General features: G+C 40.2%; 1 protein-coding gene across 1 annotated transcript in view; it reads right to left on the bottom strand.

Moving 5' to 3' along the window:
- Nucleotides 1-9,200: 9,200 nt before the first annotated feature.
- Nucleotides 9,201-27,237, bottom strand: part of PDCD1LG2 (programmed cell death 1 ligand 2) — a 56,743-nt gene continuing 38,706 nt past the window's right edge. Inside the window, exons 5-7 of the mRNA XM_058565312.1 lie at nucleotides 26,613-26,747; nucleotides 21,606-21,654; nucleotides 9,201-10,543 (exon numbers count right to left, since the gene is read on the bottom strand). Of these exons, the coding sequence (XP_058421295.1) occupies nucleotides 21,614-21,654; nucleotides 26,613-26,747 (176 nt within the window). The 3' untranslated portion in view covers nucleotides 9,201-10,543; nucleotides 21,606-21,613. The remainder of the gene's footprint in view (nucleotides 10,544-21,605; nucleotides 21,655-26,612; nucleotides 26,748-27,237) is intronic.

The raw sequence follows: 27,237 nt of genomic DNA, 5'->3' as shown, positions 1-27,237 counted from the left end.
GCCTCTCCGGGGATATTACCAGAGTCCGTCACACTTACATTTTCCCTAATAGCTTTCAAATGTCACATTCCAGCATCTAGCACACACTGTTCTTTCCTTCTCTTCATTTTTAGAACACAGAAAAGTTTTTGTGTTTTGGAAAGACCCCTCTGGCTCCCCACCCCTGAATGTTCTGCCTTCAGGAGGGTGGTTCTTGAGGACAAGTCCCCAGAGCACTACTTGGAAAGGACATGAGCAGCTCATCCTATCACATGTGTGTCATATGCTCTGTCACAACCCAGTCATGCGTTGTGTGCAGAAGCCGATGCGACATTTAATTAGCAGGCAGAACACTGACAGCCCCAGTGCCTTTTCAAACTTTCACTTAGCAAACTTTTCTTTTAGTTTCTCTTTAGATTTTCTTAAAAATAGAGGTGAAAGTTTGCACCTGACATAAGGGAAGAAAACCAGGTTGTGCATATAAAAATTTTGCCCAAAATAACATTATATTTGGTATTTGTGTGACCTTTTGATTTTTAATAGACAATGAAATTCTAAAATTTCAAAATATTTTAAAAAAAATCTTTTTATTCTAGATTAAATTAAATTTAAAATTAATAATTTAATTTAAAACATTAAGTTTAAAGATTACTCTTCAGATTAAAGATGTTAAATGTGTTTTTTAAAACCTTTCAAATACAGGAAGAATATGAAAAAAATATAAATTGCCTATAACCTCATTACATCAATAGAGATAGTTACTCTTATTACCATTCTAATTTTACTGTTGAGAAAGCAAAGGAGAGGAAGAAAGGAAAAAAGGAAGGAATATGAGCTTTTATATTTTTTTCCCCAAATGTATAATAATATTTTACAAAAGTACTATACATTACAAAAAATCTTGTAAAATAGAGAAAAAGGGGAAATTACACACAACCCCACCACTTTAACCAAACCCTGTTAATATTTTAGTATACTTCTTTCCAGCTTTTTGTCCCACTCTCACTTTTTTTCTTATTTCTTTATTTGGACTTAACATTGTAATTGAAAGCAAACAGCTATTATAAGACCATTCACATCATTGCCCCACTCTGATTCTGTATCTCCCTCTAAATATATTTTACCTTTCCTTATTATCCTCAGTGGTCTAGGGCTTTTATAGCATGTCGGATATGGAGAAGTGGCTTTGATATTGATTAGCTTAGGTTTGAATTCTGGCCCTACGAACTGTGTGAACTTGGGAAAATTACTAAGCAACTTTGTCTCAATTTTGTCATCTGACTATGAGGATAGCACCCTCCCCACCCATCAGGTTCTGTGAGCATGAGGAGAGATAGTGTATGTAAATTGATGACACAGTGAGGAGCTCAGAGTAAGTGCTCAATATATAGAAACTATTTTTTTTTACTTAAAATTATATAATTATTCCTTTTTTCTCTATAATACAAATACAAATCCCAATGACTAACTCACTTCCATTTTCTTTGACAGGTTATTTCCAGTTTTGGGCCTTCTAGATAACGCTGTAATTAATGTATTTTTTCATATAATATGCATTTCACTTTAGTCGATGGATTTCCTTTAGAAAAATCATTGGAATGGTATTTTTGGGTAAAAGTATGAACCTTGACATGATTCTTGCCAAATATCCAAGCATATTTTTTTGAGTTCTTGCTTTTTTTTTTTTAACTTAAGAGTAATCCGAGCATAGAGTTTTGTACCTTGCTTTTCTCATTCAATGTTATGGCAAAGCTTTTTTTTTTAATCATATAGTTATATTTGCATTGAAACTCTCCATGTCTAGCTTTTTCTATATTTTTGGATTATTCCCTTAGAGTAGATTTACAGAAGTAGAATTACTTGAACAAATGGTATGACAAATTGTATGGCCTCCGGTCTATAGACAAATAACCTTCCAAAAAAATTGTACTGTTGTATATGACCACTAACAATTTATGAGTCTACCAATTTAACAACATATTCTGGAGCATTAGGTGTTATAATTTAAAAAGCTTTTGCCAATGTAATGATTGAAAAGGCCTACTTAAGTTTTGTTTTGATTTAAATTTAAATTTAAATTTTGAATTACCTGTAAGTTGAGCATTTCATTTTCTGAATTTTAAAGCAAGGGGAACTGAGACACTGGAAGTTGCTTGATTTGACCAGCAAGCAGTCTGATTATATTCCTCTTTGATCTGTACAATCAAACATTCCGGGCATTAGCTGCTTCCTCTGTACTTCTCGCAACTGTTCTGTTTTAACATGGAATTCTCTTTTTATAGAACAAACAGAACTGAGGAGAAAACGTGCTACTCTCTTTAAGTTTACTTCTCTTAAGAGGATCCTGCTGTTGAGAATACACAGTTGTAGACAAAATATGTGACAGGAGGCAGCTGATGACCACCATAAGCATCCTCATAGGAAAACAGTTTCTTGGCACCATCAAGGTCTTATCTTAAAGGTCCAGAAAATTGATTCTGTCAATATACTCAGAATTTGCCTAAAAAACTGGATGCTAACCAAACTCCTAAAAGACTTTTCTATTACAAGAAATACAATTAATTTGCAGATCAGAAGTTGCTTCAGAACATTCTTTTCCCATAGAAATGTCTATATGAGAAGTCAAATTATAATCAGGTGTCTCACTAATCATAGAGTCAGGATGGGGTGGGGAAGGAAGATGGTGGCTGGAATGATTTTAATGGCTGATGTCATCAAGCTATGTGAATCTGATGCATTCATCACCACTGGATTCACTAACACATTTTTGCATCTTGGCCTCTTTTCCCTAGACTCCATGTACATTGCCTTCAATATAATTCCACAGTATTCATTAAGCATCTTCCATGTGCCAATCATTGTATTGGGTTCTAGGCCTACATAAAAGAGTAAAAACCCATTTCCTGCCCGTAGGTACCTCACAGGCTTTTGGAGAAAACCAAACACACACCTAATTATAAAATACCATATGATGAGGGCTTGACTGTGTCACAGGTCTAGGACCTCTGGCCTCTTGTCACCATGGCTGGCTTGCAGAATCTTTAGATCTAGCTCTGCTGTGCAATGTGAGCAATTTATCTAATTTCACTGGGCTTTAGTTTGCTTTCATGTAAAATGGAGACAATAATAGTCCATACTTCATTGAATTTTGAAGCTTAAATAAGATGATACATGTAAAGCAATTAGAACAATGTCTAGCACATGGTATGAAAATTAGCTATAATAATAAACTTAATTAACCTCATGATGGCTACCAGCAATATGACATGGTCAATCTAATGTTTGAAACTCAACACAAGGAGGAGCATACAGTCCAAACCCTTCCTAGCACTTTAACACATCTATATGCCACAACAGGTAGGAAGTATATTATCAGGAAAGGTGGGACGATCAGCTTCTGAAAATGTGACATTTTTGTTTCAAATTTGGAAGTATTTTTCCTCAGGTGTTTCATATAATAGTGATATTTTTCTTAGAATAGGCTACCGACGTCTTGTGCTATACATTACAGGAAAATTTCACAGATATATTTGGGCCCTTCCAACACCCCAGCACAAAGGATATCACCTTGATTCTTACGCATCTGTCCCAACATCCAGCAGACACCAGGGTTACATTCATCTTTGGCTTCCCAGCCTAGTTGTGAACTCCTTGAAGGTAAAGACCATGACTTAGCCATCTAAAATTCCCAGTCTCCAACATAGGGCCTTGTGGATAGTAAAAGCCAATCAATTGTTGCCTGATTAAATAAATGGCTTAGACAGTGGATATTGCAGCCTGCCTCTCCAGCATCCATTCCTATTTTTGAAATCTGTCATACTCCCCACTTTCAGTTCACACGTTCTGAGTGGAGCTCCAGACTTAAGACATCACTCACATATTCTTTCTTTTTCTTCCAGTGGTTGGCTTAGGAGAGGGTGTACGACATAAGTTTGTCCAGAGTTTAATCCCTGGATTTTGCTGAGAACGCTGGAAAAAATACCTTGGCTTTTTTTTCATGGAAGGTTTAGTAACTACTGGCAACCATCTTGTGATCATGAGGGGAGGCCTTGTTTGAATATAAAGTCAACAGAAAGGCAGCAGAGTGAAGAGATGCTAGAGAGAACCTGGATCCTAAAGGCACTGTTAGACTGCTACGCCCAAGGTTCAGGGCTGTTCAGTTACTGCAGCCAATCCATGCTGTTTTTTAATTTAAGCCAGTTTGCATCAGGTTTTCTCTGACTTGCAACCAAATGATACAACTTCTACAAAATGCATTTAAAAATAAATTAATTTTGTCCTATGCTCATGGCGGAAGGAGTTCCTAATCGCTATTTTCTTGTTCAATTAATCAATAAATATATATTAGGCCCTTGTTACATGGTCAGATGGCACAAAGTTTAAGAAAGTTTCTTGCACTACAGTCTAATTGGAATCCATAGGCTCTGTACTTTCCTCTCTCAAGGAATTTATCTCCATTTACTTAGATAAGTTTTGATTCAGGAATGAGTTGGTTATTTACCTCCTGTTCTCAGTTCCAAGACTCCCTTCCTCTACTCTGCTCTTTTGTGCTGGAGCTAGGATTCACAAGCCTCATTTACCAGCCTCTCTTGCCAGCCGGCTTTCTTTTAAGTTCAATAAATGGGAAACCCTAGGGGACTGGAATGTGGGAGGAGGAGAATTCCTTCCTGTTTTCAGTTCCTGAATGTAGCAGCAGACAGCAGAAAGGCAGCTGCTCTCTGCAGTTCTAATATTTGAGTTTCTTTGGTGTACAATTTTTCTCTTTCTGCCTTCTGATATCTTTATAACCAATTCCTGATATTAAATCCACTCTGCTCCTGACTGGACCCTGGCTGATACAGTACTTGATACTAGGAATGATTCTAGGAAACAGACTCTCAAAAACAGGATTCTGGGATTGATTTGCTTTGAACTTGGAGTTGAACTTTTTGCTAATGGGAAATGGGAACTGGTAATCTATGGTGTGCAATGGCATCACAATTCATTAAATTATCATCTATTCTTGCTAGGTTTGAGCGCCAGTGGGAGGCAGGCTTTTGGAGATCAATTAACTGCTGCATTTGATCATTATGGTGGTAAAGATGATTATAAGGACTGTAAGGTGAGATGGCTGCTTCTGGTTGCACTATGGTGCTTGCAGGAAGAAAATAACAAGCTCCAAGCTTTCAGCTCAAATCATCTTCAAAGCATCAGAGAGCTTCTAAGCTGCCCCAAAGTATCTCTTATTCCTTCTATTTATAAGACAGACGTGTCTAAAAAATCAGACCCAAATCAAGCATTCACAGACTCGGCAGGTCTCAAATGTGAAAGTTCAGGCAGTAATTTGGAAAGGATAGGACTCAGAGACTAGTAATGGGAACATTTGAGTGGACTTGGATGAAGCTGAGAACCTTGAACACCCCAAGATCCTTGAGCTTCCCTTGATAGTGGAAGAAGTCTCACCTTTCCTATTTGATGATACTAGCCTTCCTTTGCTTGGAAACCTATAATAACCACATATGAGGCAGTTACCTTGCACAGGGATCCATATTGCTTTTAAACCCCCCTGCTCCTAACTCTCATGGCCTTCAGGCTTTTATCTAGAGTCAGATCCCAGCATATTCATGGGGAGAAGGGCAGAGTCTGGCTCAGGAGGAAAAGGCTTATACTTCGAAAGAATCACAAGATTTTATTAAATTTATATTAGAAGAAATTTAGCTAATATATATGGGGATGGATTCTAAGGGTATTAGACCAAGGAGAACAGAATATAACATTGGGTTCGGGCCAAATTTATGATAGATTTTTGGACTTAATGCTATGGTAGATTGTTACAGTAATAGCCCCTAGGGAATTATGCCGCCTTGTATATCATGCCCTCATGTAATCCTCTTCCACATTGATTTTTGGCATGGCTATCTGACTTGCTTTGGCCAATGAGACATTAGCAAATATAACGCAAATGGAAACCTGAAAAGCGCTGGCACACTGGGGCTTGCCCTCTTTTTTGCTGTTTTTGGACCAGCTTCCATGTTGAAGAAGCATGGACTAACCTGGTGGAGACACAAGGCCCAACCAATTGCCAGCACCAACTCCAAGACATGTGAATGAGGCCATCTAAGACCAGCATCCTCCAGCCAATCTGTTGACTGAGTGCAAATGCGTGAGTGAGCCCAGCTGACACCATGGAAAGTGGAAATGAGTTGCCCCAACTGAGCCCAGCCCAAAGTGCTAACTTACAAAATCAAGAAAACATAAATGATAAACATAAGCCACTAAGTTTTGTTATGCAGCAAAAGCTAGCTGAAACAAATATATTAACTTGAGCAGCTGGGAGTTTCTCTGTTTGCTTAATTGGTTGGCTGAACCCTGTGCTCAACAGTAGGCTACATTTAGTGATGTTGAGTTGATAGAATTTCTCTGGAATAATGTACAGGAAGGATTCTAAAGGCTTAGGGAGATAGGAATAATGGAGTAATTTATCATGTGTAACCTGTGCATCTTTCCTCACCTTGAAAGGGTCCACGGAATATTCCCTTCACCAAAGGATTGAGAAATGCATTAGTGAGGGAGCCCCAGCAACCCTGACACCTCCAGTTGGCTGTTTTTTGTAGTCCAAGGTGGGAAATTCTGCCACTGAGAGGGGTTTCTTGATTTCAGTGGGGGTGATGAGATCCCAGAGTGGCAATCAGAATTTTTTACTCACAGGAATCTTTGGTGGTCGTTGCCCCTAAGAATTAAATAGATGGCCAGCCTACCAAAGCATTACTTGATCTATGTAATAGAAATCTGACTTGAGTTCTCACAACCGAGAATCACAGCTTCTTCCTCAATTCCCCACCTTACTAGTTCACAGATCTGAAGCCCCTGGTTGAAGAGAAAAATTGGACCCCTTGAGAAAGGACCCTGTAACAACGCCACAAATACTTACTGTAGATCTTCCTCCAAGCCATCCCCAAAGTGACTTGAAGTCGTTTGCTAAGGTGTCTGTGCATAGAGGAAATGGAAATACCCAGACTTTTCAGGGATTCCTAAACACTGCTCTGAAATGACACTAATCATTAGGAATCCCAAATACCCCTATGGTCCACTAGTCAAAATAGGGGCTTATAGTGGTCAGGTGATAAAAAGAGTTTGGGCCCAATTCCATCTCATCATGGATCTGCGACCCATGCAGCCGTTAAAAATGGTAGTTAGGAAGACTAGTCAGCAACATGGGTATAAGCTTATAATACAATGACAAATTTGAAAAAAGGATAGAAAATTACACATTACAACTATAGCTGAAATTATGTATATGTCTGGACAAATGCTAACAGCAAAAATGAAAATACTTGTGCTTGGATGATGAGATCATAGGTGATTTTTGTTTGTTTCATCTTTTTCAATTCCTCAAACTCTCCCAAATGCTATTTTTGCTCCCTGTGTAAAAGGTACTTTTTTTTTTTTAAGACGTAGAACTTATCTAGATCTTTTGTTTTAAGGATTGCCGTTATACACTTTTAGCCAATCATATTAAGATCATAAACAGTAAGAATGTTAAGTGTAGCCATTCTCTTCAATATTATAATGAGTCTCAGAGACAATCATACATGAGGTATCTATCACATACAAGAGGCTGCAGAACTGAGAAAATCCCACTCTCTCCTTGCCCTCCACGAACTTACGGTCTAAGGGGAAGATATAACATGTGCTCAAATCCTCATGATTCAAAACTGAGAAAGATAACTGCTTCAGAGAGGGACAAAGAAAGCATTGCTCTGCCCAAAGTAAAGAGAGCTCATATTTAATCAGAGAAAATCAGAAAGTGTTCACTGGCAGAGCTGGCATCTGAAGGATGGTTAGGATTTTGCCAGAGAGAATTGAGGTCCCAGAAAGAAAGCGTTCTGGGTGGAGGGGACAGTATAAGGCATACTTGAGGACCGGTGAGCCCTTTGACTTTCCTGGAGAATGCGGCATGTACGGGAGAGCCCAGGGGACACAAAACCCGTGCTGATATACCTCGGCTGGGCATTCCTTGGAGCATAGCTCACTGCTTTCTTAGGAGTAGGATTTAGGAGAAATACCCTGTAGACAGATTATTTCGATTGTGTCTGGGCACTGCCTATATTTGTCAAGGGCTAGTGGCCGGTACATACGGGGATTACCAATGATAGTTGGTATTTATCAGGTATTTACCACATGCTGCACATGCTAAGTGCCTGATAAAGGAAGGTACTAAATACCTTTATTATACTATTCATTTTTTTAGACAAGGAAACTGATACTTAGAGAGATCAACTGAAATATCCAAAGTTGTGTAACTCATACATAGTCGAGCTGGGGTTGGAATCTCTGACATCAGAGCCTGCACTCCGCCCACCCTCCTATAGTGCCTCTCCAGAAAGAGTAAGAGTGAAATTAATCCTTGACCAGGAAAAGAGACCACAGGGTGTATGCAACCAGTGAAGTCTTACCTTAAAGTCCCGTCCGGTAGGAAATCAGGGCACATCATGCAGCATAATCCATGGAAATTCATCACCCTAGCTCTAGCCCTTCCTAACTAAAGAGGCAGCCTAAACCCAATTTCTTAACCTCTCTGTGCCTCAATTTCCTTATCTTTAAAATGGAGACATAAAATAGTGCCATTTGTAGAGGGTTTTGTGAGAATTCATTCCAATAATATGTATAACATGCTAAACAGTATCAGGCGCATAGTAAGTACTTGATATATGTTAGACGTTAGGATGGTATGCTGTAGTGTAGAACATTTCTCATATCAGGACACACTGCTTTATGGTCTTCTTCCCTGAAGAAGCCTGAATTTCAGGATACTGGGACTGGGGAGCCCTGTCCCTGTGTGGTGTTCTAGACAATAGCCCCAGTCTAGGACCAAGGATGGTGATATTTTGATAGAAGCCATTATGCCACTGGGTTCCTAATAGAGTTAAACACCACCACCCAAGGATTCAGCATGCCGATCATGTATCTGGGTCCCAGGATACGTGGGCTTGCTTCCCCGGGCAGAAGGCCATGTCTGTCTGCCCTGATCTCCACAGCATTAGGAGATGCCGCTCCTCCAGCAGGGACCCAAGACCAACACATGGGACCTGGGAAACAGCCCTGGGACCCCACCCTTCTGAAGAGGGCATCCAAGTGTGTCTCAAAGGCTTTCAAACCTGTGGGAGCCAACTGGCCTGATGGAATATTAAACTTATTGACATGGATGGGCCTTGAGGAAACCACTTAGCCAAAAGAAGAACATCTGGAACACTCTGAAGAATAAACAATTGAGTTTTATTCTTCAAAGGCATTTTTTGATTGGTATAGACAGAGAATTGAGAAACTGAGATGTTATTTCATTTGCCTGTTACTCACTTTCACACCCCTTTATTCCCATTAACCCCAAATTCTTTTTAGTTTGAGCACCAGTTAAAGAGCTTGCTTTAGGCCCACTAACCTAAGACTGTTATGCTTGGTAACGTACACATTTGGATAGTTCATGGGTCAGCTAATGCCCTGAGCTTCATGGCCCTAGCACAAAGGCCAAATTTAACATGATTAACCTGTTGTTGCTGAGTCCAGATTCCCTCCCCTTTGACACACACGTAATGGGATCCCACAGGATTTCTATAGTGTCAACCATCACAGGCCTTGACTAGAGAATATCACCGTATCACAGATGTGGAAATTGAGTCACTGAAAGGTTAAGTTTAAAGTCATATAAAGAACCAGGAAAGGAGGCCTAGTTTGGGACTTTGACCATTATGGCTACTCATCTGAAATCTTTGCAGGTACAGCATTAAGAATGCCATAATTTTTTAATGTAGATCATTGGTTTCTGAAATTTAAAAAAAACAGATTTTTTGAAGGAAAGATGTAGTTTAAAAAACACCATTCAATATGGTGCCATAATAGGTTAAAATAAATGCTTTGTGATTTAGACCTCACAAAAATACTCAAAGGCTTTTCTCCATGATTTGTAGTTGGCGCCTCTGTGTCCTTAAATGCTTTCTGTTAATTAGAACAACTCAGATGCTTTCAAGATTCCAGTAAGCCCTAAAACTTATCAATTATGGCTTGACTTTGTATGAAGCCCTGTCTGTCAGCTCATAGTCTCAATAGGTTTTTCCAGTAGCCAGAGGGAACTATGGATAAAAATAAGTCTATCGGCAATCTGTAAGTTTCTGTAACTGGAAATCTCCACTCATCTCTGCTTCTGGAAATCATTTTGGAAATGTAGGGGGAAATAATTCCCTCTGTTTTCAGTCTGGCAGCAAGAAGGAGCCTCAGGACACGCACTGGAGTCTAGGACCCAGTGTGGTCATTTTCTAAAGTGCAATAGTGCTTGCTTCGAGCCACAGGCTGTGGAGGTGAGAGCCCGGATCTGTGAAGGGGTGGGCTGCCTGACTTCCTCTGAGCACACCATGGCCAGGTGCTGCTTGGTCTTGTTGCAGTCTCCAGATTAAAGTGCTGGGTCATACAAAGGCATTTGAAAAGTATAAACAAGAAGCTCTGCAGGCCAAGGGATGCTTGTTCAGAGTCCAGAAGCTTCTTGAGGATCTCCCATCAGATCACCCCAGCTCCTGAGACCACAGGTTCAAATCTGGGAAGAAAAGTCCACAAATAGGAAAATCACTTTTCTGATTAGAAAATATGTAACCTCTCAAAATCAGATTGGAGTGAGAAACTATTTTAGAAAAAAAGCTCATCTATCTGGAGGCAGCATGGTTCAAAACCTTTCTTTCCACTCCCTCTACCATTTCTCTAGTCTGTCTTCAGCCTCCCTCTCCAGACCTATCGCAGGAGCCTTCTCTTCTCCCTTGTCTGGGCTGCAGACAGCTTACTAATCCTGGAGCACAGTTCGTAGGGCTCTCCTATTCAAAACCTTTTATAGTTTCCCATTGTGGCAGATATTTCTATTTATTCCTGCAGACGCATTCTCCCCCCTACTCTGCCCTGTTCCTGACCCAGGGGAATGACATTGTTGACTGCGTCATTGGGCTTTCTTCCCTCTGGCTTCCATTCCATTCTTACCCTCTGCCTAGGGGAGAAAGGAGATTTCAGTGGGTAGGAGAGTGAGGTTGGGGTAATTACTCCTCAGCAACCTCCCAGACAGGTTGCAGGTTGACTTTATCCCTCTGTTAAAGGCCACAGGTCTTTGTGGGCTCCCTTTCCTATTGCTGTTTTCACCAGCATTCTGGTAACTACTCCCTCTCCTTTCCCCTTCAGGCTGAGGCATGGTCACTGTCCCTGCACCTGCTAGTCCCAGCGTGCTCAACATCTCTCGCTGGTTTCCCCTAACCTTGCTCATGTCTTTGTAAATTGTGAAAACTTGTAAACTTGCCTCAGTAACCCCTTCTGAGCATGCCCTCTGTTTCCTGCTGGGACCTGACTGAGTCACCCATGCCTGGTGAGTAGAATCTAATCTCCTTAGCCTGGAATTCATGGCTCACATTGTGGCCCCCAACTATCTTTTCCCTTATCTCACACCTGGCTCTTTCCAAACCAGGATCACATGCCTTTTCCTACAGATGCCCCACGTCCTCCTGCCTCTCTGTCTTTCCTCCCCTGTCCTCCCTATCTAGAATAGTTTGCTATTTCTCTTTCTGTCTGGTTCAAATGTCACCTCCTCCATGAAACCTTTCCTCTTTCCTGATTATCTCCAGCGTAAAATGATATTTTTTCCCCATCTCTGAACTTTCATATTATTTGTACCTCTTGTAAGGCCATAGAGAATCACAAAAAATACACAGACTTCTCACATCATTAAAAATGTATAAGCCCAAGTGAGTGAGGCTGTTAATGACTCTTCCTGCAGCCCCCTCCGCCCTCCCTGGGACAGCTGTGCTCTGTGCAGAAAGGAAGCTTGACATAGAGTAGACATTTCTGGGGATTCTGAGGATAGGTAAATAAGGTGGGCTTTGGAATAAAGTGATAATTTAAGAGCTACATGATTTTCCAAATATGTTCCAAGAAGCACAAGGTGCCATAAAAGCCTTTGCAGGGACCTATGGTAGAGTGTTAATATCCTCTACCCCAACTCCACCACTGTTTTAATTGTTTTTTGTGAGACAATAGAAAAAAAATATATGTGTATATATATATACTAGTCTCTGCTCCTGCTGCCTGGAGCAGAGTTCTAAAAACCTTTGTAATTTCCTAAGTGATAAGAGCACTAGGAGCATCTTTTGTTCTAATATTTGGTCTGTGACTCTGGTTCCTGACACAGAGTTCCTAAATCCCGTGGAATTTCCTGGGTAATAGCAGTATCTTTTGTTCTAATGGGGTGAATCTTGATGGGCTTCCAGATGGGGGCTGATCACCAGAAAGACCAAGCTAGATTAGAAGCTTGGAATTTTCAGCCCTACCCCCCATTCTCCAGAGAGGGGAGAGGGGCTAAAAATAGATTTAATGATTGGACATGCCTATGTGATAAAGCATCCATAAAAATCCCCAAAGTAGGGGTTTGGAGAGCGTCCGGGTTGGTAAACACATGGAGGTGCGGGGAGAGCATGGAAGCTTCCAGCCCCTTCCCACATACCTTGCCCTATTCATTTCTTCCATCTGGTTGTTCTTCTGTATCCTTTATCATATCCTTTTATAATAAACTGGTAAACAGTAAGTAAACTGTTTTCCTGAGCTCTGTGAACCGCTCCAGATAATTAATCAAACCCCAGGAGGGGATCGTGGGAACCTCAGTTTATAACCAATTGGTCAGAAGCACAGGTGACAACCTGGACTTGCCATTGGCTTCTGAACTGAGGGAGAGGGAGCAGTGTTGTGGGACTGAGCCCTTAACCTGTGGGATCTCATGCCATCTCCAAGTAGAGAGTGTCAGAATTGAGTTAAATTGTAGGATACCCAGCTGATGTGCAGAGAATTACTTGGTGGGAGGGAAAGCCCCCATGCCTCTGGTGTCAGAAGTGTTGTGAGTGTGGTAGTAGTGTCAGAGTAAAGGAGAGACACAGGAGCAGGACTGAAGTTTTTCCTACTCAGTATCTGTAGGTATTCTGTCTAATATTTCCTTTATAAAAGGGTTATAATGGCAAAAAAGGAGAAAAGAAAAAGATTGGAAACTACTGGGGTAGGAAAGGGGAAAGGAGACACCTCCATGGTGGAATACTGTGGTTGTGGTCAGTCCTCGGGTGGAAGTTCTTAAGGGGAAGACAAGAGACTCATGCAAAAAAGCAAAACACAACAAAAAAGAACATACAGATTGGATCAATTGCTAGGAGGTATATAGAGAATTGGCCTCTTTTATTTTAATTTTAACCCAAATTATGCCAATGAGTACAGTTTTTTGAGTATCTTATCTCCAATATTTGGTGTAAGAATCTTGGATGACTGATGTTGTGCTTACTTCGTCCTCAAAATTCCCACACGGCCTACGTGACGCAGAGTGTTGCAGATAGCAGACACTTAATACATGTTTGAGAGTGAATGAATGAATAGCACTATCCTGGGAATTTCAAGACCTTTTATTTTTCTGTCATTATTTCATTCAAGAGAGTCACTTAACATTGCTTAGCCCTAGTCTTACCATCTCTAAAATGAGGAAATCAGGTTACATGGTCTGTAAGCTCTCACAAACCATGGCTTGATGACTAGAATAACTGTTTTTTAAAAGGAAGCATGATATATATCCATGGTATCAGAATTCACTCCTAAAGTTATACTGGTTGACAGCTTGATTGCCTGCATAAAAGCAAGACGCCATGGGCCCAAATAGCAGCACAAGCAAGTAAGGTTAGCCGCAAGGAGAACTTCCACAAATGGAAAGGGCAATGTGCTGGACACAAGGACTCAGGCAGCCTGGACTCTAGCTCTAGTTCCACCACCAAGTTATAAGATGACCTGTGCAAGTCACCTCATCTCTTACATCCTTGGAGTACATATTCATCCTTTCTAGGCTGGCTGGGCAGGGCATCTCTGAAAGACAACTAAGACATTGGTATATGTCCTTGAAAGAGGGTATAGCATTTCCCTCCCTAAAGTTGATGAGGGACCAATGAAGGATCCTACATAATACATTTGACTACTGGGATTTAGAGAGGTGAGTGGGGGATGTCCCAATGTATCACTTGTAAATAACCAGGGGTGCTTGTTAGACGAAGAATGATACTTTCTGAAGCCAATGGTTGTTCAGTAGCATGTTGTTCAGTCTCCACATATTTGTGATTTTTCCAGCTTTCTTCTTCTTGTTGATTTCTAGTTTCATATCATTTTGGTCAGAAAAGATGCTTGATATGATTTCAGACTTCTTAAATTTATTGAGACTTGTTTATTTCCCAACATATGGTCTATATTTGAGAATGTTCTGTGAGCACTTTGGAAGAATTCTACTGCTTTGGGATGGAATGTTCTCTATACATCTATTAAGTCCACCTGGTCTAGTGTTTCACTTAAAGCCAATGTTTCCTTGTTGATTTCCTATCTGGATGATCTATCCATTGATGTAAGTGGGGTGTTCAAGTCTGCTACTATTATTGTGTTGCTATCAATTTCTCCCTTTAGGTCTGTTAATAGTTGCTTTATATACTTTGGTGCTCCTATGTTAGGTGCATATATATTAATAAATGTTATGTCATCTTGGTAGAATGTCCCTTTTATAATTATATAATATCCATCTTTGTCTCTTGTTATCTTTTTTGGCTTGAAGTCTAATTTGTCTGAAATATGTATGACTACACCCACTTTCTTTTGGTTGCCATTTGCGTGGAGTATCATCTTCCATTCCTTTACTCTGGGCCTATGTTTGTCTTTAGAGCTGAGATAGGTCTCCTGGAGGCAGCATATTGTTGGGTCTTGTTTTTTAATCTATCTGTGTGTTTTGATTGGTGAATGCAATCTATTTACATTTAGGGTGATTATTGATATGTGAGAGCTTAATACTGCCATTTTATCTTTTGTTTTCTGGTTGTTCTATATTTCCATTGTTTCATTTTTCTTGTATTTCTGTCTGCCATTTCAGTTTGGTAGTTTTCTGTGATGTGTTTCTCACTTTCCTTTTTTTTATGTTTTGTGACTGTGCTCTGATTTTTCATTTTGTGGTTACCATGAGGTTTGTATAAAAGATCTCTGATTTTTTTTGCTGATAGCATCTTACCTCCATTAGCCTATGCAGGTTCTGTCCTTTTCCTCTTTCCCTCCTATGTTTTTGTTGTCACAAATTATCCCTTTTTGTATTGTGAATTTGTTACCAAACTGAAGTGGTTATAGTTATTTTTGATGCTTCTTTCCCTTTAGATTTTATGTTATGTTTAAGTGTTTAATAACTTATTCTGACATAGAGTTGTAATTTTCTGAGTTTGTCTGTTTATTTATCACCTTGCTCAAAACTTTGCCTACCTTTGCCTTTGATTTCAAGTAGGAGGGCTCCTTTCAACATTTCTTTTAAGGCAGGTCTAGTGACAAGAAGTACAAATAACACATGAAAGTTCATAGATGGGGAAAAATATCTTTTAGGCTGGAGATAATCAGGGAAGAGGAAAGGTTTCATGGAGGAGGTGACATTTGAACCAGACAGAAACAGAAATAGCAGACTATTCTAGATAGAGAGGACATAGGAGGAAAGGCAGAGAGGCAGGAGGACGTGGGGCATCTGTAGGAAAAGGCATGAGATCCTAGTTTGGAAAGAGCCAGGTGTGAGATAAGGGGAAAGATAGTTGGGGTCCACGTTGTGAATTTCTTTGTAAGTATATTTGGGATATAGCCACACTTCCCCAAAAGATTGGCCATGAAAACCCTGTGAATAGCAGTGGAGTGTTGTCTGATATAGCACCAGAAGATGAGAGGACAGTGCAAAACGACTGAGCAGGGTTCCGCTCTGCTGTACACAGGGTCACTAGAAGTCAGAATCAACTCGAAGGCACTAATAATAAGGTATATTTTTATAGCTTACCTTTTTTTATTATATAGAAAGCATTTCCCCATATTATTAGTCTTCAGGAACAGAATTTTAAATGGTAACATAGGGTCTATTGAGTAGAGGTTTCAGTTTTTTCCTCTTGTATCAGTCAGGGTAGACTAGACTATGCTGCAGTAACAAATAACCAAAATCTCAATATAATAAACAAAAGTTTATTCTTGATCATGTTTTCTATTCATTGAGGGCCAGCAGGTGGCTCTGTTATTTGTGGTTACTCAGAGATCTGGGCTGATATAGCAATCACTACCTCTAATGTTGCTGGTTACCATGCCAGATGGAAAAAGAAAATATGGCAAAGCACATGCTAGCTCTTATATCCTCTACCCAGAAGTAACACGCACCACTTATGCTTACATTTATTTGGCCAAATCAAGTCACCTGGCCTAGAAAGTTAGAGGCAGAGCCATGGAGTGAAAAACCCAGCCCTGAGCAGCTGTTGCTTGAGCTACTGAGCCCTGCTGGGCACTCCCACAATAATGAGGTCTCGCTTCGTTTTCTAATCAGTGAAGCAAAACCAGCAAGCCCTTCCCTTCTCAAGTGGGAAGGAAGAATATTTACCTAAATAAAAGTCTTTTCAGAAGAATGTACGACTGACATGCTCAGACCAAGTTCCAAGACTCCCTCTCCCAAAGTGAGGCTGAATGAGAACATGATGGCCCAGGATGGCTCCTGGACAGCCTGGAACTTGACATTGTCCCCCCATGGGTGGTTTGGAGGTGAGGCAGAGCTGGGGTGGCAGAGAATGGGTGTGGGAAAGTGAAAGACCTGAGCTGGCTGGGCCTAAGCACTTCCTAGTGGGGCTCTGTCCTCAGAGTTCATAAAGCTGAAGTAGGAGTGGGGGGAGGCATTAGATCATATAGTAACGGAAGAAGTACATGGACTGTGGGAGAAGGCACAAAGCCAGGAAGAACCTCTAGGTCAGGGGTCAACAAACTTTTTCCGTAAAGGGCCAGACTGTAAAAAATTTAGACTTTATGGGCTATATGGTTTGTGTTGCAATTAGTCAACTCTACCATCAGAGGTGGTGGATGAGGTATGAAAGTTGGGGGGACAATATGAAAACAATGAGAATGGCCACATTTCATTAAAACTTTGTTTACAAAAACAGTCAAGGATTTGGCCCCCTGGCCATAGTTTGCCTACCGCTTGTTAGTTGATACATATCAATGGACAGTAGAGTGTTAACTTTCATCAATTCCCATTTAATAGATGCCTACTGAAAGTGACACTGCACCTGCTTTCTAGAAATTTATACCTTAGTACTCTGGGAACTGCAGAGCCTACTCAATATAAGCTTTTTAATTAGCATAAATATTATAAGTAAACACACTTTATTTTAATAAATATATAGCATATAGGACATTAATGCTTATAACCTGGTTCTGTAAATCCAATTTTACTAAATACAATACCTGTTTTCTCAGGATAAGAAAAAAAAATTGAAAGTAAATGACAAATCAGAGGAAAACTTGTAAAATATATAGCAGACAATGGGTTAATATTAATTGTAAGTAAAGACATAAATGAAAAGATGGAAATAAATTTGCATAAGCAATTCCCAAAGGAAGATAAAACCTATAAATACACGAAAAATGGTTTATCTAATAACTTTAAAATGCAAATTAAAATAATAATGACTTACAATTTTCAATTTTCAAATTAGCAAAATTTAAAAACAATGATAACAGTATCAGGACGAATGTGATAAAACTAGCTCTTTCATATAGCGCTAGTATAAATTGGTACAACTTTTTAGATTGTACCACATTTCAGCAACACATTTTGAGAGTCTTAAAAATGCCTATAGCTTTACCCCAATAATTCTGTGTCTTGGATTTTATCTTATGGTAATAATCAGAGTTGCACATAAAGATTTATGTACAGGCTATTAATTGTGATAATGTTTAAATAGCCAAAAAATAAAATAACTCTGTGAGGTAGATACTAAATGTCCAACAACAGAGAATTAGTTAGATAAATCCTGGTAATATATACAATAAAATATCTTAGAGCCATTAGTTATATTTTTTGTATATAGGTAATACTAATGATATAAAATTAAGTTAAAAAAACAATATCAACGGGCTGGCCTGGTGGCATAGTGGTTAGGTTCACACGCTCTGCTTTGGCAGCCCAAGGTTCGTGGGCCCAAATCCTGGGAGCAGACCCACACACCACTCGTCAAACCATGCTGTGGCAGCATCCCACGTACAAAACAGAGGAAGATGGGCACAGATGTTAGCTCAGGGCCAATCTTCTTCACCAAAAAAACCCCACCAATATCAAGCTATACATACTGTAATTTGATTTTGTAAAAATTTAAATATAGAAAACTATTAGGAATTAAATAGCAATATTAAATATTAAGTCTGGTAATCTCTGGGCAATGGATTATGAATTATTTTTATTTTCTTTATACTATATTTTTCATTTTTATACTCAGAAAAAATTATGTAGTTTAAAAAATGTTCTAAAAATTGTTACGTTATTCTTTTTTTGAGCTGGTGGACAACTAAAATTAAACAAGATTTATCTTTCATAGTGAGCCAAATTTGGTCCAAATCAGTTGCCTTCTTTTAAATTTATCAGAGAATATACTAAAAGAAATACAGACAAATGGGAAAAATAAGACAAACATCAAATACCCAATAGTTACATTAATATTAATATTATTACATTGACCAGGTAGACATAAAATGTATACACACGGAAGCAGTCAGAAAATAATGCTGTGATCATGTCCTTAAGAGTGGTGTAGATTGTGTGTACATTGCAGAAGGAAAACAAAGAGGGCTGAGTCAGGGGAGAGAGTTTCTCTTTTCTTGGCTGTCCACACACATCCCCAGACCTATCTTTTCATTCCCAACATCAATATCTCCATGTCCTGCTCCCTCTTCTTCCCAGAGGATATTATCCAAAATGTTAAATTAGTTTTCAATAAAGAGTTTGTAACTAGTGAGCAACTTTATAGGGAAGAACTTAAAAAGTATCTACTGAAATCTAACACATTGGTACTTATCTTGACAAAACCATAAAACAGTGGACCCTAAGTAAAATGGGCCACTTTTTCCTTTAATACTCCATCGCCATTGATCATTAATCAATTTCTGCATTTTATGCAGCTCTAAACATAATTACAAAGACTTGGATCAATGCAAAAATAACTGAATGCAACTGGAACATGTAGGACACAATTGTAATGCCTCAATATTATATAAGTGTTAAAATATGTATGTACATGACAAAGATGAATGGAAACACAGATAAACACATATTTGTTTTTTCAAAAAGAGCATCTATTCCACATTTGGCAAATATATGGCCAAGGTCCCCATCCCACACCCAAGGCAGATATCATTCATCAATCACTGCATTCCCCACCTGGAAATGGTCTCCCAAACCATCCTCATCTCTTCTCTAGGCATCCCCTGCGCCTCCCACGAGGCCTGTTTGCCTTTTTGGATTTGATCCATCCTCCTCAATTCACAGATGACAAAACCGAAGCCCAGAGAGGGGGTGGATCTTACCTAAGATTATGTAACTAGCTCAGCTCACAGAAAAACTTGAATCTAAATCTCTTGAACTTTAGTCATGACCTCTTTTTTATAAAAATAAATATTTCAGGCATAAAACAAAGGATAGAGAGTTTAAGAGGTTGAATTTGGTGTTTATCATTTCCATGTTGTTTTTGTACTTTTACTTCACATGACCATTTCCATAAACACTACTTAGGGGCTTTTTGCATGTTTTTATATATGTTTTGTGTAAACATATATATATATGTTTTATATATAATTGGGGGGGAGGTGGAAGAAGGGGGAGGATTAGTCCCGTTTCTTTAATTTGACTTTTGATCAAGATAGTTACTTCATTTTGAATTTCAGATACATTCAAAGAGGATGTGAGATTTTTCTATTTATAAGGAGATGTGTTGGTTTAAAATGGTTGTGATGTCCTGTTAATCCAGTGAAGTCACTCTGTAATAGTGCAATATTCAGACCATGTGGCAGGTCTTAGGGTGAGACATTTGGGATGGCAGCAAGCCTTGTGCATTTCTCAGTTCCTCAAATAGATGTTTCTGCCTTCATTACTCAGATCCTAAGCTCTTTTCTGATAATATTTTTTCTGTAGAGGAGAGGTTGCAAACTGGTCATTGACAGGCTCAATTTGCCCATGAGCATATTTTGTTTGGTTTGTTTGCTATTTGAAATACTTTCAGCAGCATTTAATAACTAGGACATTTTATATAAAACTCAGGATTTTCATCTTTTCTTGCACTGTTAGGCGAGTGCTAAGTTGACAGGGAATATGCTCTCCAATTTGTCGCAGTCCTCCCCACTCCCTATGTAAGGCCCTTTTTACTCATTTTGTCACCTGGCTGGCCCTGGTGGGTATCTGAATTTATCACCTCTGCTCCTAGGCCTTTCACTATTTCTTCTTCATGCTGAGCAGTTGAAAGAGACCCTTATACAAAGGCTCCGAGGTCATGAATCTCAGACAAATAGTGGGGCCCCTGCCATGGAAACTCACCTGTAGGCCAGGCAGACCAATTTATAGGAATACAGGATTTTTGTTTCTCAAGAAATGGATGTTTCAGTCAGGACTACCAGTGTTGATCTGAAGCTTTTCTGAGTCAAGAAAATCTCACTGCTCATTCAGAGAAGCTCAGTATAAGTGGACTTCAAGTACAGTCTGGGCCTAAGCTGCACCTGTTCCTTGGTTCTGTGCCAAGGAATGAGTACACACTGACAGGACATATTTTCATAAATGGCTTCCAGAGAAGTTGTGGGAGCTGGGGAGTTGGAGGGTGCAGGGGCCAATTTCATTCTTTTCAGTCATTTTGTGCTTATGAGCTGCCATGTCTTATGTATAAGCCAGAAACAGACTCTGGTATTTGAAGGTTTTCTAAGGTTGTTTTCCTAATTGGTGCCTCTGGAATTTGGAGATAATATTCAGCAGAATTCTAAAACGAACAGTTATGAGTATTCTGAGCAGCTGATACAAAGTTATTCAGAAATTTCTATGATTTGCCTGTCATCATTTTGGTGAACTCATGAACTCATGTGTCACACCATGTGATTCCTAGATTACAAAAGAAAAGGCAGCTTTCTCAAGAAAACTAGAAATATCCATTTTACAACATGACACAGGCCTGTCGGCCCCTAACACACCGCTTCCCCAGGGTCTAAGATTTTCATCCAACTAGCCTGAATAATTTCAGCAACCCCACTTCTCTTGACCTCCAGATCACATGGTTTCTATTCCACAAATCCCAGCTCCAAGCCTGGCAATCTCATGAAGAGACTTCTATTCCTCCAGCATTACTGCTGACCCACAGCCCCGAACAACGTGCTGAATTGTTGCAAAAACATCAGATATGATTGCATCACAGTTGATTTTCTTCCCTTTGTTGTTAAATTTTAACCATGTTTCTAAGTATCTAAGCCCAGATGTCCTGTGCAGTATTCCCTAGGAGTACTTAGGAATATGGACAGACCAAAAGCAACATAATTGTTCTGCGGCTCTACAGCAGACACCATCTTCATTCTCCAAGAAAGGTGTGGAACAACACAGAGTTGCAAGAAAAACTAGCTGAAATGCCGCTGAACAGGAAGATCCTGAACAGGCCTAAACTATTCAGTTGGCCATTGTGCATTTCTAGAACAATGGTTATCTCTTAAATCAAGCTGGGAGAGAAAAAGAGGTGAAAAAGAAAAGAAAAATCATGACTACTCACAGCTCTGTTCACTTCCCTTCTATTGTGGTGACAGATCTTTTTGTTGTGTCTGAAAAAGAAAAAATCCCAGTGATGGAATAAGATTAAGATTGTTTTGTTTATAGGCTAAAAGATGGCAGAACAAAAAGTAAATCCAAATAAATCCGCATATACAGTTCAAATGTCCACCATAGCTTGAGACCTCAGGTTGAGTAATATATAATGTAAAACTGTACCTTTAGGCAAAAAATGCGAGCAAAGAAGGCCCCCCACTTCCCATTCCTTTGCCTGATCCTGAGGAACTACTAATTTAGGTATTCAGCCCAAGAAATGTCTAGCTCTAGAATTATCTCTCTCTCTTCTGCTTTAGTCTTGACTGTCACTTCTCCCTATCTGCCCTACACAGAGCAGAAGGTCTGATCAATTAATTTGCACTAGAGTGTAAATGACTGACACTGGTTTACAGTAACTCAGCAGGGCAGAAGCACAAGTTCACATAATGGGTTGTTGCTCACCAGTATTTCCCTGGTTTCACCTCTTTCTTAACCCCTGATTTCACATGTTCCTTCTCACTCTGATTTTCTTCCAGGGGTTGATGCCCATGTCCTGCAGTTGCCTGCATTTCTGAACTGAGTCCATCCCTAATTCTGCTTTTGCTCTGTACACCAGATTTTTAGTAACTCCTTCATGACCATCCTGACCTTGGACTGGACTTTGAGGGCCTCTATCCAGCATTGCAGTCTCCTCCAAGAGGGTTTGCATATGAAAGGAGCCCAATGGTTAATGCATAGAAAGTGTCCTTGAATGTTGCAGTTTCAGAGAAGGCTCCTCTAATGCCTGAGGTCAGTGCTGCCATTCTCCGTGGTTCTTATGCAACTATAAGCTAGCATATTTGGCCTTTGGTTTAAATCCCTATAAAGTCCTGGCTCAGTCCTTTAGGGCAGTGCCACTCAAAGTGTGGTCCACGGGCTGGTGCTGGTAGGTTAACTGTTTGTTACCAGTCCATGGTGAGATGAGTACAGAAATCGAGTGTAAACATTTAGAAACTTTTATAGTAATTCCTCTACTATGTTATGTTTTTTTCGGATCATATTTATTTGTGTCATATTATATTTATTGAATCCAATAAAAATTGGGCTTATTGTTTTATGTCTTTGTTCTTTCCATTTCATTTTTTAGTAATTCATTTTTGGTATATAGGTATTACAAAAGCATCGATCCTAACATATTAGAAATTTAAAAAAAACAAAACTGTTCTTCACCATAGAGAGTTTGAGAAATACTGTTCTTAAGATCTGGAGACCTGTTCTAGAGATCTGGTCTCTATGGCTAGTAACTCCTACTGGATTCTATTCTTGGCTTTGCCATCAGCCCAGCAAGTCAATGAACAAGTCACTCAATTCTTTTAGGTTGAGACTCTCTCCTTCCATTGGCCAAAGATAATACTATTCAGATTGAGCCAATTTTTATTAAGCACTTTTGCAACAGAAAGGCCACAAGTTTTGGAGTCAGTCAGACCTGTGTTCAAACTCCAGCTATATGACTGTAGGAATATTTTCTGAGTTCCAATATCTTCATCTGCAAAGTAGACACTACTCCTTGCCTCAAGCAGTTTGTGTGAAGTTAACTGAAGTTTATAAAGTTGGTCTAGCACACTACTGCCCAATAGAACTTTCAGCAATGATGGAAATATTGTATATCTGCTCTGTCCCCATGTGGCGATTGAACACTTACAATGTGTGAGCACTTAAAATGTGACCAAGGAATTGAATTTTTATTTAATTTAGATTCAAATAACCACAGATGGCTACTATGTTGTACAGAGCAGGTTAGCATACATACTGGCATATAGCGGGTTCAATGTTTAAAATTTTATTGAACATCTATATATGCCAGGTAATGTTTTAGACACTGGACATATATTGGTGAGTAAGAGAAACACAGTCCCTGCACTCATGAAATTTAAAGACTAGCAGATAAAGCAGAACTTGACATTATTTTTGCAATAGCAGTTGCCAAATTCTTCTCTGGAACCCAGCAAGTCACCCTGGAGCCCTGAACTGTTGGATGGTTTCTCTGAGGTGGAGATGGTACACAGAACCTTTTAAGGATGGACAATAGCTGCCCTCTCAATACAGCTTGGTGAGCAGAGCTGGTTTTTGAGGCATAGGTGAGTAAATCTGTTTAGGAGCCAAGCGGCCTTCTAGAAGGAAAGGGCCTGAGACTGCTACCTCTTTACTTGACTCTCTCCTATGGACTGAGAAGTTCAGGACAGCAATGGCCCTAAGAGGAACTCAAGAGAAGGAAGTTAGAACTGGTGTCCCAGGCTCAACTTGAAGGCCGAGAGCAGAAGAAGGTGGCTGGCACAGCTGTGGTTAAGGCAGGAAGCCCCTCCTGCCTCAGCAGCCCATGAGAGTCTTGCTTTGGGCACAGTGGCAGAACATGTGAGGGGAGCCAGAAAGGTTGTCCTCTTGCATCACTTTGATCTGTGTGGGGATCTGGATTTCGCATGGTGGATGGAGACACCCAGAGGGAAAAGATATGTTGTGTGGCAGGAGTAGAAACAGCAGCAACTCAAAACCAGGGTGCTCTGGTGAACTGACCCAGCTCCCCAATAGCCTTCCTGCCTGGTTGGAAGCAGCACTGGCCCTTAAGTAAGCTAAGTAAGCCTTTTGACAGTTTGTGGGAGGTGGGGACATACATGCTGTAAGAGGGAGACATTGGACTTCTTGCTAAGATAGGCAGGTGGGTGCTTGAGGAATTAATTGCAAAATTAAAGGGATGCAATTGCATTTGTAGTCCAAGCTATTGAAACAGGTCCTAGATATGTAATTGTGTGCTGAGTGTATTGAAAGGAGAAGTCGGTGCTATGAAGCCTCTAACAAGGGGATTTAATGTAATGGGTGTGGTGAGGGAGTAGAATCAGGGGTGGGTTGAAATGACAGCTCAGCTGAGATTTAAAGGATGACTCCAACTCATGTGGACAAGGAGAAGAAAGTATTTTAAGAAGAGTGAATACTCCATGAGAAAACTCAGAATCATTAAAAGCCTGTTCCAGCTAAAAGTGAAAATAGACTGTATTGGAGGAGGCAGGAGTGGATGCAGTGAGACGAGTTCAGAAGGTTCTGCTCTAGTCCAGGTGGAGCCACAGTAGTGGCTCTGATGTTGGGTCAATAAGCTGTAATGTTCACTGTCATGTCACTTCACATTTTACAGATAGAAGAACAATCTCAAAGAAGTTAGGTGATTTGTACAAGATCATAAAAGCAATAAAAGGCAGCACCAGGTACACACATAGCCTCTGACCCTGGATTAAAGCTCTATCCACCAGCAGTTCTCAAACTTTTTCCATGACATGTGAGTTTGTGTGCATTTCCACACGCGTATCCTTGTATCTCCCGTGTAAGAAAGCGGATCCCAACACACGTGAGTTAGAGAGGGAGGTTATTATATAGGCAACCATGATTTCACTCTGGTTCATTAAAAACAAAAAAGGAATCATTTGCAAATTTACTCACTTAACTCTTGTTAGTAACAAATCTCTCCCACCGCAGTTGGTACCTGAGCCTTGCATTCAGCTTGGAGCTACTGATATTCTCACTCACTGTTGAGATTGGGATGAGGGATGAGGGGAGGATTTTTTTTCCTCTCTACCTTTAAGTACGACTCCATTTCATTCTCCCAAAGTGGGTAGTGACAGAAGACTCTGCTGCTTGTTTCCCAGGTGACTAATGTGTTCTCAGGCCCTAGGCCTAGACCCTTGGTATAAAGCTGTTTCTGAGAGGTATGTGTGGGGGAGGTAAAAGAAGAATGGCAGGAGATAAGATTCTCATTAGAATGAGCTGCATCTGCCATGACTCTCTGAGGTCATAGATTTGCAGAAGTGACTGTGTTTAGTCAAAGTTCTGTCAGATGACACCCTGTAATTCCTTCTCTGTGGTAAAGTACCCTTCCCCTTCACTTCTATAGTTTCTCTCTCTCTCTTTTCTCTTTTTCTCTTCTTCCTCCTTTCCTCCCTGCTTTCTCCCCTTCCTCCTTCCCCTCCAACCTCCCTCTTTCTTTTGACAATAGTTCCTTGGATTCTACAGTAGAGGGTTTTGTGGTTAGCACCCAAGCTAATACACACATAGGCCAATGGACAAAGAAAGTATGATAATATTACATGGCAGATGAGAATATAGACGTTAGACTGTAAATGTAGGATAACAACCACCTAAAAGCCCCTCAATCCTCAAATAGTGACCATTCCAAATTCTTAGATGGATTTATATGGAATTATTCTCAGATTTCGTTTCCTTTTCATAGACAAGGCCATGTGTATATGTTGGGAGGAGCTCACTGGGTACTGACAAAGGGACCGTTTAGGAAAGCACAAGACAGGCCTGCAGATATTCTGGCATAGGGCTCAAAGGCTGCAGGCAAGCTCTGTCCCAGCTGGCACAATAGAACAGGAGTGGGTTGGTGAGGATATGACAGGCTGAGGAGGGACTCCAGGGGAGCTGGTGAAAGACCTCAGGGCACCACCAAACAGGTGCTTTCCCCGCCCCCAAATTGCCTCACACACTTTTCTCCTTTCCTTACCCAACCAGGGATTCAGATTCCTGGTGGTAGGGGGAGGGCTTAGCCCAGCTCACACCCAGAATGGGAAAAGGAAGAATGAGAACTGAAGGAATCCTCAGAAAGGATCCTGCATCCTCCCACCAGCGAACTCTGACATAGCTGTCTGCATTGCAAAACAACACGGATCTCACGAGGCTGATAATACTTCTCAGCTCAGAGAACAAAGTAAACTATTTCAGCCACAGGAAGAAAACATTCTTTTTAAAATATTCGGTGTCAGGATTTCAGCTCACTGAAGACTAGAGCCATTTTCTTCTGGGGAAAAATCATCAGGATGAGCCCAAAGTGATTCATAAGCCCTGAATAGATTTAGTGTGAAACTGGGAAGCTGTAGGCCAAAGGGGCAAAGCAGGGCCTCACACTGCAGACACCCAGTGCATTTGGTTACCATGAATAAAACTCACTTACCTTTTCCAGAATAAAGCTTTTGGCAGAGCTGTTTTCTTAGGCCTATCATTGTCGCTATGAACATTAAAGCAATGATGAAGGAAGGGATGAAAACATGAAGCAGCGAAGTTGAAGGGATCTTGGGTTCCATCTCATCTGGTGAAAGAAAAGCACCAGAATCCCATTACATGGTGGCTTAGAGGTAAACCAACCAGTTGGCCATCTGAGTGGGTTATACCCAGCATGGCCAATTTGAATTGAGCATTTACTCCATGCCAGGTACTGTTCTATGTGTGCTGCATGTATTAGCTCATTTACTCCTCACAAGCACCCTACGAGGCAGGCTCTGCTATGACTCTCATTTTTCTGGTGAAGAAAGTGAGGCACAGAGAGCCTAGGAAACCTTCCCAAAGTTATACAGTAAGCAACTGAGCCGAGATATAATCCAGGCTGTCTGATTCCAGGTTCTATGCTTTTCATCATTCTGATACATCTATTATATTATATCTATCTGTCTATCTATCTATCTATCTATCACCATCATCATCATCTCTCTCTTTTTCCAGTAGGATAGTCCCTCAGCCCCAAAATGCCTCCCCACTCCACTGTAAAGCACTCACAGTGCTTAGAATCTATACCATTAGTT

This window comes from Diceros bicornis, chromosome 22 (genome assembly GCF_020826845.1).
Source record: "Diceros bicornis minor isolate mBicDic1 chromosome 22, mDicBic1.mat.cur, whole genome shotgun sequence".
Classification (NCBI taxonomy): domain Eukaryota; kingdom Metazoa; phylum Chordata; class Mammalia; order Perissodactyla; family Rhinocerotidae; genus Diceros; species Diceros bicornis.
Note: the sequence above shows the minus strand (reverse complement) of the source record. Positions and strands in the feature narration are given on the sequence as shown.